The 13,132-nt window shown below is 38.6% G+C and overlaps 1 protein-coding gene across 1 annotated transcript in view; it reads right to left on the bottom strand.

Moving 5' to 3' along the window:
• TMEM237 (transmembrane protein 237) overlaps positions 1-13,132 on the bottom strand; it is a 34,457-nt gene that overhangs the window by 10,508 nt on the left and 10,817 nt on the right. The window contains 4 exon segments of the mRNA XM_012446307.2: positions 476-667; positions 1,015-1,138; positions 6,820-6,977; positions 8,110-8,230. Of these exon segments, the coding sequence (XP_012301730.2) occupies positions 476-667; positions 1,015-1,138; positions 6,820-6,977; positions 8,110-8,230 (595 nt within the window).

Here is a 13,132-nt window from a genome sequence, read left to right as displayed (position 1 = left end):
GTGAGGGGAAGGGTATGAACCAGACTCTCCCTCGGAGCCCTCAAAAAAGGAATCAACCCTGGCCACATTCTGATTGCAGACTGCTCACCTCCAGACCTGAGAGAGAATAAATGTATAGTTTTCAGCCAGCCAGTGTGTGATACTTTGTTACAGCAGTGCTAGGAAACAAATACAGACTCCCTGAGTCTCACCTATACCTGATGTAGACAATATTTAGGAACTTCTGAGTTGATTATATTTGGAAGAAATTTTGAACTTATGAATTGATGCTGGAATGGGTGAAGTCTTTTGGGAATATTTTGTTTACAACAGTTTCATCCCCTCAAAAAAGAACAGAAGTAGACTGGCCTAAAAACTTTTTGAAGTAATACTGATACTCTATTATTCTATTTTGAAAACTGTCATGGTCAGTGACACATTTTGCTCAGCATTTCCTCCTGAAGAAGTTAGATAGATCTGGAGTCACTGGCATTACCTGTCAAAAGCTGAAATTGTACTCAGAGTCAAAAGCAAGTAGAGAAGACTCTGGAATGGATAGACTAGGGTCTTGTATTGTTGCAGAAGGTTTGCGAGGTTGGAAAGCTGATCTCCTGCTAAAATATATATCACAACAATATTCCACACAGCACAGCCAGCCAAGAATCCATGAGAAAAGAGACCAATCATCCTGAATGGAAAAAGGTTTAATTATTATATATGAATTACTAAAGTAAAAAGCTAAAACATGTTTAAAATATCTTCATATGCAAGAATAACATTCAACATTTCATGACAAGTAAAAGCAAGCTTTTTCTTTTTAGTTACACTGATAGGCAGATGATTCTATTCCAAAAGGATGTTTAAAAAATATACCTACCTACCATTTTAAGTTGTCATTTCTTTAACAATATTGAACAACCAAGAGATTTTCATTTTTTCTTTAATTATGGAACTCAGTTAACGTTTGTTTTTAAAAAAAAAAAAAAGAAAAAAAAAAAGAAAAAAAAAAAGTCCAACAAAAGCAAAAGCAGCCACCTGAAAGCCCGGTGCACTCTAAGTGCCACATCTCTGGTGGTCCAGGAAGGCTTCATGTCCATTGACACATCTATGGTTTCTGTGGTCTTTATCAACTCTGAACGATCAGCAGCCTGGAATCTCCCTAAGAACACATAATGTAATTACTAACAGCTAGTGAGAGAGAACCCTGGTAACCTCTTTTTTAATTCCACACTCAGGAAGCCACAAACTGACACCAAAATATTGCTGTTCTATCTAAAAATTCACCTTGACTCAGTACCTATTTCAGAAGGATCTTTTCTTTGGGTTCTTCAAACATAATATTTTTTCTTCTTGAAGAAAAATAAGCAATGTCAATATATTTTCTTCTCAATCCAAAATGAATATTAAACAACAACTTCAGAAAATATATAATAATAAACTTTTAACTCAGAATAAAGTCTAGAAACCTTTAACATGACCTAGTCTACAAAATTCTAATTTAGAGACTTTAGAAGTTTTAAAGTTTATATGTCTATACTATCGAGGTAAGTTAATATTTGAAATCTAACTTTCTTAGGAAAAGACGTCAGGATGTGTAGCATGACTTTCTGGGATGACAGAAAAGAAATGGGCTGCTTTGTCACACTGTATTTATTCTAAAATTGACCACATAATTGGAAGTAAAACACTCCTCGGCAAATGCAAAAGAACGGAAATCATAACAAACAGTCTCTCAGACCACAGTCTCTCAGACCTCTCTAATTTGCAATCAAATTAGAACTCAGGATTAAGAAACTCACTCAAACCCACACAACTACATGGAAACTGAACAACCTGCTCCTGAATGACTACTGGGTAAACGATGAAATTAAGGAAGAAATAAGTAAGTTCTTTGAAACTAATGACAACAAAGACACAATGTACCAGAATCTCTGGGACACAGCTAAAGCAGTGTTTAGAGGGAAATGTATAGCACTAACTGCCCACAGGAGAAAGCAGGAAAGATCTAAAATCGACACCCTAATATCACAATTAAAAGCACTGGAGAGGCAAGAACAAACATATTCAAAAACTAGCAGAAGACAAGAAATAACTAAGGTCAGAGCAGAACTGAAGGGGATAGAGACATGAACAACCCTTCAAAAAAAATCAGTGAATCCAGGAGCTGGTTTTTTGAAAAGATTAACAAAATAGATACACTACTGGCCAGACTAATAAAGAAGAAAAGAGGACACAATAAAAAATTATAAAGGGGCTATCACCACTGATCCCACAGAAATACAAACTACCATTGGAGAATACTATAAACACCTCTATGCAAATACACCAGAAAATCTAGAATAAATGGATAAATTCTTGGACACATACACCCTCCCAAGACTAAACCAGAAAGAAGTCAAATCGCTGAATAGACCAATAACAAGTTCTGAAACTGAGGCAATAATTAATAGCCTATCAACCAAAGAAAGCCCAGGACCAGATGAATTCACAGCCAAATTCTACCAGAGGTACAAAGAGGAGCTGGTACCATTCCTTCTGAAACTATTCCAGAATAGAAAAAGAGGGACTCCTCCCTAACTCATTTTATGAGGCCAGCCTCATCCTGATACCAGAACCTGGTAGAGACATAACAAAAAAAGAAAATTTCAGGTCAATATCCCTGATGAACATTGATGCAAAAATCCTCAATAAAATACTGGCAAACCGAATCTAGCAGCACATCAAAAAGCTTATCCACCATGATCAAGTCAGCTTCATCCCTGGGATGCAAGACTGATTCAACATATGCAAATTAATAAACGTAATCCACCACATAAAGAGAACCAATGACAAAAACCACATGATTATCTCAATAGATGCAGAAAAGGCCTTCGATAAAATTCAACACCGCTTCATGCTAAAAACTCTCAATAAACTAGGTATTGATGGAGTATATCTAAAAATAATAACTATTTATGCCAAACCCACAGCCAATATCATACTCAATGGGCAAAAACTGGAAGCATTCCCTTTGAAAACCGGCACAAGAAAAGGATGCCCTTTCTCACCACTCCTATTCAACATAGTATTTGAAGTTCTGGCCAGGGCAATCAGGCAAGAGAAAGAAATAAAGGGTATTCAAATAGGAAGAGAGGAAGTCAAACTGTCTCTGTTTGCAGATGACATGATTGTATATTTAGAAAACCCCATCATCTCAGCCCAAAATCTCCTCAAGCTGATAAGCAATTTCAGCAGTCTCACAATACAAAATCAATGTGCAAAAATCACAAGCATTCCTATACACCAAGAGTAGACAAACAGCCAAATCATGAGTGAACTCCCATTCAAAATTACTACAAAGAATAAAATACGCAGGAACACAACTTACAAGGGATGTGAAGGACCTCTTCAAGGAGAACTACAAACCACTGCTCAAGGAAATAAGAGAGGGCACAAACAAATGGAAAAACATTCCATGCTCATGGATAGGAAGAATTAATATCGTGAAAATGGCCATACTGCCCAAAGTAATTTATAGATTCAATGCTATCCCCATCAAGCTACCATTGACTTTCTTCACAGAATTGGAAAACAAAAAACAAAAAAAACCTTAAACTTCATGTGGAACCAAAAAAGAGTCTGTATAGCCAAGACAATCCTAAGCAAAAAGAACAAAGCTGCAGGCATCACGCTACCTGACATCAAATTGTATTACAAGGCTACAGTAACCAAAATAACACGGTACTGGTACCAAAACAGATATACAGACCAATGGAACAGGGCAGAGGCCTCAGAAATAATGCCACACATCTACAACCATCTGATCTTTGACAAACCTGACAAAAACAAGCAATGGGGAAAGGATTCCCTATCTAATAAATGGTGTTGGTTAAACTGGCTAGCCATATGCAGAAAACTGAAACTGGATCCCTTCCTTACATCTTACACAAAAAGTAACTCAAGATGGATTAAATACTTAAACGTAAGACCTAAAATCAAGAAAACCCTTGAAGAAAACCTAGGCAATACCATTCAGGACATAGGCATGGGCAAAGATTTCATGACTAAAACCCAAAAGCAATGGTAATAAAAGCCAAAATTGACAAATGGAATCTATTTAAACTAAAGAGCTTCTGCACAGCAAAAGAACTATCATCAGAGTGAAAAGGCAACCTATAGAATGGGAGAAAATTTTTGCAATCTATCCATCTGACAAAGGGCTAATATCCAGAATCTACAAAGAACTTAAACAAATTTACAAGAAAAAACCCCATCAAAAAGTGGGCAAAGGATATGAACAGATACTTCTCAAAAGAAGACACTCATGCGGCCAACAAACATATGAAAAAAAGCTCATCACTGGTCATTAGAGAAATGCAAATCAAAACCACATTGAGATACCATCTCACACCAGTTAGAATGGCGAACATTAAAAAGTCAGGAGACAACAGATGCTGGAGAAGATGTGAAGAAATAGGAATGCTTTCACACTGTTGGTGGGAGTGTAAATTAGTTCAACCATTCTGGAAGACAGTGTGGCGATTCCTTAAGCATCTAGAACCAGAAATACCATTTGACCTAACAATCTCATTACTGGGTATATATCCAAAGGGTTATAAATCATTCTGTTATAAAGACATATGCACACCTATGTTTATTGCAGCACTGTTTACAATAGCAAAGACTTGGAACCAATCCAAATGCCCATCAACAATAGATTGGATAAAGGAAATGTGGTACATATATACCATGGAATACTATACAGCCATAAAAATGGATGAATTCATGTCCTTTGCAGGGACATGGCTGAAGGTGGAAACCATCATTCTCAGCAAACTAATACAGGAACAGAAAACCAAACACCGCATGTTCTCACTCATAAGTGGGAGCTGAACAATGAGAATAGACAGACACAGGGAGGATACATCACACACTGGGACCTGTTGGGGGTGGGGGTTAGGGGAGGGATCGCATTAGGAGAAATACCTAATGTAGATGATGGGTTGATGGATGCAGCAAACCACCATGGCACTTATATATCTGTGTAACAAACCTGCACGTTCTGCACATGTATCCCAGAACTTAAAGTATAATAAAAATAAAAAAATAAATGGGCTGCTTCAAAAATTTCTCTTTAGAACATTCCTGTGAAGAACACCAGTTCAAGAATCAGCACTGCAATACTGTGTGAGCAGGGCTTCAGCCTTTTTACTGTTGATTCAAAGGCACCTTCTTGTATATCTAGCAGTCCACAAATAGACCTCAGGGCGCAGGAAAGGTTCCATCTCAATTATCCTCACCAAACCAGGTTCTCAGGTGTTTGGGAGGATGAAAGACAGGGGTATGACAATTTTCCCTAAGAAAAGGCAACTTCTGGGCAGACAACAGAACCACTGGTGATTTTTATGGCCAGTTACTCTAGTAGGGAAATTTCTACGCTAAGTGAAGCAAGAATAAAAATGAGGATTGAGTGATACTGCTTGAAAAAGAACTGGAGTAAATTAAATAGACACATGGTAGATGAATAAAACCACATGACTAGAAGTCATAAAACGGCAGTTCAAGTTCCAGTTCCACCCTAACCAACTGTGAGACACTGGGTAAGTCAGCCTCTCTAGACCACAGGTTTCTTATTGGCCAACAACTGCAAGATCCCTTAGATGCGATCTTATGAAGTCAGAGTTTTAAAACAATGTACACAAAATCTAAATTATAAATTTTAAGGACTAACCTTTTTGTTTCAGATGAATTATTTAGGCAGCATATCCTTAACATACCCATGGTAGTATATGGTCATGATCATGCTTTGGGTAGGTTTTTATTCAACACTGTGTTACAGACTGAATGTGTCCCCCAAAAATTCATATGTTGAAGCCCTAACTCCCCAGTGAGTTAGTATTTGGAAGTGAGGTCACTGGGAGGTAATTAGATTTAGAGGAAGTCACGAGGGTGAGGCTCTTATGATGAAATTAATGTCCTTTTAAGAAGAGGCAGAGACACCAGAGCTCTCTCTGCCACATGAGGACACAGTAGCAGCCATCAGCAAGTCAGGAAGGGGCCTTCACCAGTAACCCAACCTGCTGGAACGTTGTCTTAGACTTCCTAGCTTTAGGAACTATGAGAAATAAATGTGGTTTAAACCACTCAGTCGGTGGTATTTTGTTATAGCAGACTGAGCTAAAATACACTGCAAACCCAGTCTTATAGCCAGTATCTATTATACAATGTCAGAACTATTTTGCAAAATAATCTATACCTATAATGTTGTATTTCTTATTTAATATGGTAGTATCATCATGTATTTTCTCTCTTATTTTCAGTTTTAAAATTTATATCATTATCTGCCCCACCACAACTACTATCAATTGCAGAAAACTGGTAAAGCACAAGAAAGAATAAGGAATCAGGCAGGGGTGGGGAAGATTTTTTACATTACCCATAACCCTATAAATCCAGAAACAACCAGCATTAATATTCGAGTCTATTTCCTTCAAGTCTTTTGTCCTATGCATAGATCAAACTGTGTGTGTGTGTGTGCACATGCACACGAGCACAAGTGTATATGCTCATATTTTATCAGAATCTTTCCATAAAATGAAAAATTCGCCCTAAACGTTATGTTTAATGAAGAATATTATTATATAGATACACCACAACTTACTGAAATCATCCCTCTCCTATTTCACATTTCGGTTGTTTCCAGTTTTTCACTCTCATGAATCATAGCATGATGATTAACTTTGTGTATAAATTGTTGTACATATTTTTGCTTAATTCCTTAATTCAGATTTCCAGAAGTATAAAGGATATCCTTGAACAATTTTTAAAGAGCTCATATTCTAAAACAAGGCATCTACTTACGGCTTTTTTCCACAAACACTTTGCCTACAGGTTGGCTAATGCCAGTGGGTGCAGTGAATACAGACTGCTGTTCCAGAGTAGTTGGCTCATCAGTGATTATGTCTTCATCTTCTACTCCTAGCTCATCGGCATACTGTAATTCTGCTGGCTGGGTTTTCCTGTAATAAGGAAGCATGTAAGACAAATGGATGACTATTGAATTTTTACAGACTTACATAAGGAACTAACTATAAATATAATGGAAAGAGCCCTGGACTTGGAATTAAGAAATTTGGTTTTACTCAAATAAATCTGTTATTAACTGTTATATGCAGCAAGTCACTTACATTTCTGAGGGCTTCAGTTTTCTCATTTGAAAATTGAAGTGACTGAACTAGATCTGTAAGCTTCTTGCTAAATTTAAAATTGTATGATTCTGTATAGACACTGATATGGTTTGGCTGTGTCCCCACCCAAAATCTCATCTTGAATTGTAATAATCCCCACCTGTCAAGGGTGGGACCAGGTGGAGATAACTGAATCATGAGGGCAGATTCCCCCATACTGTCCTGGTGATAATGAATTCTCAGGAGAGCTAATGATTTTATAAGGGGCTTCCCCCTTCACTCATCTCTAATTCTTCTCCTTCCTGCTGCCCTGTGATGAAGGACATGTTTGCTTCACCTTCTGCCATGATTATAAGTTTCCTGAGGCCTTCTCAGTCATGCTGAATTGTGAGTCAATTAAATCTATTTCCTTTATAAATTACCCAGTTTCAGGTATGTCTTTATTAGCAGCATGAGAACAGACTAACACAGACATTGATCACTATTTGTAGGTTCATTTTCAAATACAAACAACAGTGCTATACATATACCTTCCAGTGCTATTTCTTTAAAGTATACTACTCATTTTAACCTAATGCTAAAATACAGTTTTACTTATTGCTGAAATAATCATACTTTGAATTCTGTTAACATGAAAAAATAAACCACAGTAGCCTATTTTATTATCTTTAAAAATATCCTTAATGTTTAATTTTGCTACTTATATATTCTATTTGTGTTCCTCTTTTTTGGAGATGGCTCCTAAGTTTAAGTACAATCTTAATATTTTTACTTTCTCAGTGGTTTATTCTTCTTAAATTTATCATTAGATTGGTTTAACTGATATTTTGTTAATACTACTTATCCTAGAGGTACACAAATACAAGTATTTAATAAGACTTAATGAGAAGCTACTGTTTGGGAGCTCCAAATAAAGCATCAGGGTAATCCTGGAGAATAGTTAGAAGGATAAATAAATTCTTACTTTGTCTTCCTCCGAGGTTTTTGAATAACTGCCTCCTCAGCTGGCTCTGTGTCAATACCATTTTCATTTCGTAATAAAGATGAACTAGATGCCTTTTTTTGGGTGGAGGAAGTCTCCGATTCTGAAAACAAAATAAACTTTTCAAATAACTAAAGCAAAAAAAGAAAAGTAATGTACAAGACTTGTATAAGGCAAAATAACTTTAAGAATTTTAATTGGGCAAAAATATTTTCACTATCTTACAAATTTTTAATTTTTTAAAAATGTTATACATCTAAACTCTCAATGTAAAAATTGAAATTGTAATGCCAAACAATATGGAAAAGAAAATTAAGTAACCCAACACTCAGGCTGTGTGGAAGATCCCCAAGATTATCTTCAGGTTTGCTGACTTTCTAGAAGGGCTCACAGGACTCGGAAATCATTACACTCACAATTATGCTTTACTACAGCAAATAGATATAAAGCAGAATCAGAAAAAGGAAAAAGTACATGGACCAAGTCCAGAGGAAACCAAGTACAAGCTTCCGAGAGTCCTCTATCAGTGGAGTCAAAGAGAATGCACAAATCTCTCCAGCAATGAGTTGTGACAACACATGTGACACATGTTCTGCAATGGAAGCTCACAAGAGACAGCACCCAAGGTTAGGGGCTAGTCACATAAGCCTAGCACATACCAAAATTCCAGATGCCCAGAAGGAAAGCAGATGTTCATCAAAAATCACTTTGTGTGCACAAATGCACAGTGAGCCACCTTATAATTTAGGGAAAGTCTCCTATCAGTGTAGGGAGCTGCGTATCATCCAAGTTCCCACATGCCAGCTAAGGGCCAATCTTATAAGCAGGACTTTCCAAGGATAGCAGTCTCAGGCCTGCTATATTAACTCTTTCCTGCACCCTGGGTAGGTATTAAGTTTAAACAAGTCAGTGAAGCCTTCTTCTAATCCACTATCTACTCTTCCTACCTGGAAATACTAGCTCCCTGGAATACCTTCAAGACCTTACAATTCTATTGTAATAAAACACTTAACCAGCCTGGACTGGAAATAAAATGCAAGCAGTAGAGCCTATCATGGTCATCCTGAACAAAATCAAATGAAAACACCATTTTTAAATTCAGAAATTTAGAAAGCTGAACCTGCCAGGCTTGTTGGAATGGCAATGATAGGTCCTTTTTGGTCCAAAACTTAGTTGGGTCCTGCATTTTCTAAAAAAGGTCACTTCTGTAAAGACACTTTTCACAAATGATAAAACTAAGTATTGGTATCCATCTTGATTTTTAAACTTGTATCCTAACTGAATTACTAAAAGGGCAGTTTTAATTAAACTACATTTACTGCCACTAATAAAATAAGTTATAGAGTAGTAAAAGCTAGTCTGAGCATCATTTCTGCCTCTTTTCCTTCTCCTGCCATCTTCCACCCTTTCCTTCTCCTCACAGATCCTCAGTGACCGTATCCCACTTCGACTTGCCTTCCAAAATTATGTTCCATTCTCCTGACTTTTCTAGTTCCTGCCCTTTTACTCCTATCATTCTTCCATCCAATCAAAACATGCTGTTTTCTAAGAGGACAAGTAATTAGTCAGGAGAATTAATTTACAATAAATTATTCACAGGGGCCGATGTTAATAGGAGAGCATAATCTATCTTTGTTCCTTCCCTGTGTTTTATTTTAACTCTTTGTTCTTTTTCTAATTATTATAAAAGTCATGATGCTCAAAATATAAAAACTTAGCAAAATACAATGAATGAAGAAAATTTTAAAAATCATATTTCCTTCTTCTAAAAATTCTACCACTTTAACACTGCTATATTCTTCCATTCTTTTTACTGTGTATATGTATGTATATATTTACATTCTGGGTTGAAATGTGCTCCAAAAAAAAGATATGTTCAAGTCCTAACTCGGAATACCTGTGAATGTAATCATATTTGGAAATAGGGTCTATGCAGGTGTAATCAAGTTAAGATGAGGTCATGCTAGATTAGAATGGGCCCTAAATCCAATGACTAATATAAGAAGAGGGAAATGTGAACACAGACACACAAGGAAAAATGTGAAGATGGAGGCAGAGATTGGCATAATGCTGCCACAAGTCAAAGAATGCCAAGGACTGTCAACAACCATAAGAATCTAGAAGAAACAAAGAAGAATTCTTTTCTAGAGACTTCAGAGGGAACATAGTCCGCAGACAACTTGATTTTGGACTTCTAACCTTAAGAATTGTGAAAAAATAAACTGTTGTTTTCAGTCACTCAGTTTGTAGTAATTTGTAATGGGAACCCTAAGAAATTAACACAGTATATTTTACAAAAATGGGATCTTCCAATACCTACTATTTTATAACCTTTGTTTTTTTATTTAATAATATATAACTGATGATTATCTTTGTCACTCTTTAAAGATCCTTTTAATAGGTATCTGGTTTCTATTTACGGGTAAAGTATGATTTATTTAGCTGGTATCACACTGTTAAATATTTGCGTCATTACCAATTTCTACTCTTATAAATAATGTTGCAATTGACATCCTTAAATTACTGTAGCTATTGAATTTACTACTATTCCTAGAAATCTGGACAGGCTGCATCTATGCGCCCATGAACAAAACATGAGTGCACCCATTTCCCATCAGTATTGGATTTTACAATTTGAAAAAAGCGGATAAGAACACATGGGAGATCGATCCAAGATGGCCGCTTAGGAGGAAGTCGGGATTGCAGCTCCGAGAGAAGGCGCAGAGGGTGAGTGGACGCCGCATTTCCAGACGGACTTTTACTGCCCACAGACCAGGAGATTCACAGGAGGAAAAGCCCCACGGGTCGCCAGCACCGCTGGTTTGAGCGGAGTGGCCGCTCAGCCTACGCCCTGGAGTGGGGGGCAGTGGCTTCTTATGCAGAGCGAGAGAGACAGAGTTCCCTCTGAGCCAGAAAGGGGAGCTGAAGCAGGGAGCCAAGCCAGGAGACCCCCGGGCAAGGGAGCGCCAGGAATCTCAGAGCCGCTGCTTCGGCTGACGCAGCAGCACACAGGGCAGTGGATTTTAACTGTCCACAGACCAGGAGATTCACAGGCGGTGAAGCTCCCCGGGTTCCCAGCGCCACTGGTTGGACCGGAGCAGCCGCTCGGCCTGCACGGGGGGCGGGGAGCAGCGGCTCCTTGAACAAAGTGAACGAGACTGTGTCCCCTCTGGGCCAGCAAGGGGAGCTGTGGCAAGGAGGCAAGCCAAGAGATTACCGGACAAAGAGGGCCCCTCTGGAAACACGGCTGAACCTGGGACGGTCCAGCTCTGTGGGGGAGGGGCGTCCTCCATCGGGAAACACCCTGCAGTTCCGGGGCAATTTTCCGTAACCAAGACAACCCGCCACTACAGAGACTCCGTCACTACAGGGGCGGGCCAGCATAGCGGAAGCAGTTCTAACTACACCCACAGGACTGCAGGGAAGCTCACACGGAAGCTGGGCAGAGCCCACAGCAGCTCAGCGAAGCCTCTGCAGGCTGAGTGTGACTAGACTGCCACCTTGTGGGCAGGGAAAACGGTAGCAACACAGCTGAAAAACAAAGTGCTAAACCCCTGGGCCAGAACACCTGGGGAGAAGAAAAGGGGGTTTATGAGTTCAGCTGCTGCAGACTTAAAATTACCAAAATCAGAAAGACAGCAACTACAAAGTCAATAGGCGGATAAAACCACAAAGATGGGAAGAAACCAGCGCAAAAAGGATGAAAACACCCAAAACCAGAACACCTCTCCCCCTACAAGGCAGCATAACTCCTCACCAGCACGGGAACAAGACTGGACGGAGAATGAGTGTGATGAAATGACAGAATCAGATTTCAGAAAATGGATAATAAGAAACTTCTGTGAGCTAAAAGAACATGTTCTAACCCAATGCAAAGAAACTAAGAACCTTGAAAAAAGACTTGATGAAATGCTAACGAGAATGGACAACTTAGAGAGGAATATGAATGAATTGATGGAACTGAAAAACACAACACGAGAACTTCGCGAAGTATGTACAAGTTTCAACAGCAGAATTGACCAAGCAGAAGAAAGGATATCAGAAGTTGAAGATCAACTCAATGAAATAAAACGAGAAGGGAAGATTAGAGAAAACAAGGTAAAAAGGAATGAACAGAGTCAACAAGAAATATGGGACTACGTGAAAAGGCCTAATCTACGTTTGATAGGTGTACCTGAATGTGACGAAGAGAATGCATCCAAGCTGGAAAATACTCTTCAGGATATTATCCAGGAAAACTTCCCCAACCTAAAAAGGCAGGCCAAGATTCAAGTCCAGGAAATACAGAGAACACCACAAAGATATTCCTCTAGAAGAGCAACCCCAAGGCACATAATCATCAGATTCACCAGGGTTGAAATGAAGGAGAAAATACTAAGGGCAGCCAGAGAGAAAGGTCGGGTTACCCACAAAGGGAAACCCATCAGACTCACAGCAGATCTCTCAGCAGAAACCCTACAGGCCAGAAGAGAGTGGGGGCCGATATTCAACATCCTTAAAGAAAAGAACTTTCAACCCAGAATTTCATATCCAGCCAAACTAAGCTTCATAAGTGAAGGAAAAATAAAATCCTTTGTGAACAAGCAAGTACTCACAGATTTCATCACCACCAGACCAGCTTTACAAGAGCTCCTGAAGGAGACACTACACACAGAAAAAAACAACCAGCACCAGCCACTCCAAAAACGCACGAAATAGTAAAGAGCAGCAACACAATGAAGAATCTGCATCAACCAATGGGCAAAACAGCCAGCTAGCATCAAAATGACAGGACTAAACTCACACATAACAATATTAACCCTAAATGTAAATGGACTAAATGCCCCAATCAAAAGACACAGACTGGCAAATTGGATAAAAAGCCAAAACCCATCAGTGTGCTGTATCCAGGAAACCCACCTCACATGCAAGGATACACAAAGGCTCAAAATAAAGGGATGGAGGAAGATTTACCAAGCAAATGGAGAGCAAAAAAAAGCAGGAGTTGCAATTCTCATCTCTGATA

This window comes from Aotus nancymaae, unplaced genomic scaffold (assembly GCF_030222135.1).
Source record: "Aotus nancymaae isolate 86718 unplaced genomic scaffold, 86718_ANA_hifiasm-v0.15.2.pri h1tg000008l, whole genome shotgun sequence".
NCBI classification, from domain to species: domain Eukaryota; kingdom Metazoa; phylum Chordata; class Mammalia; order Primates; family Aotidae; genus Aotus; species Aotus nancymaae.
The sequence above is the reverse complement of the archived record's forward strand: the minus strand, read 5'-3'. Positions and strand labels throughout refer to the sequence as shown.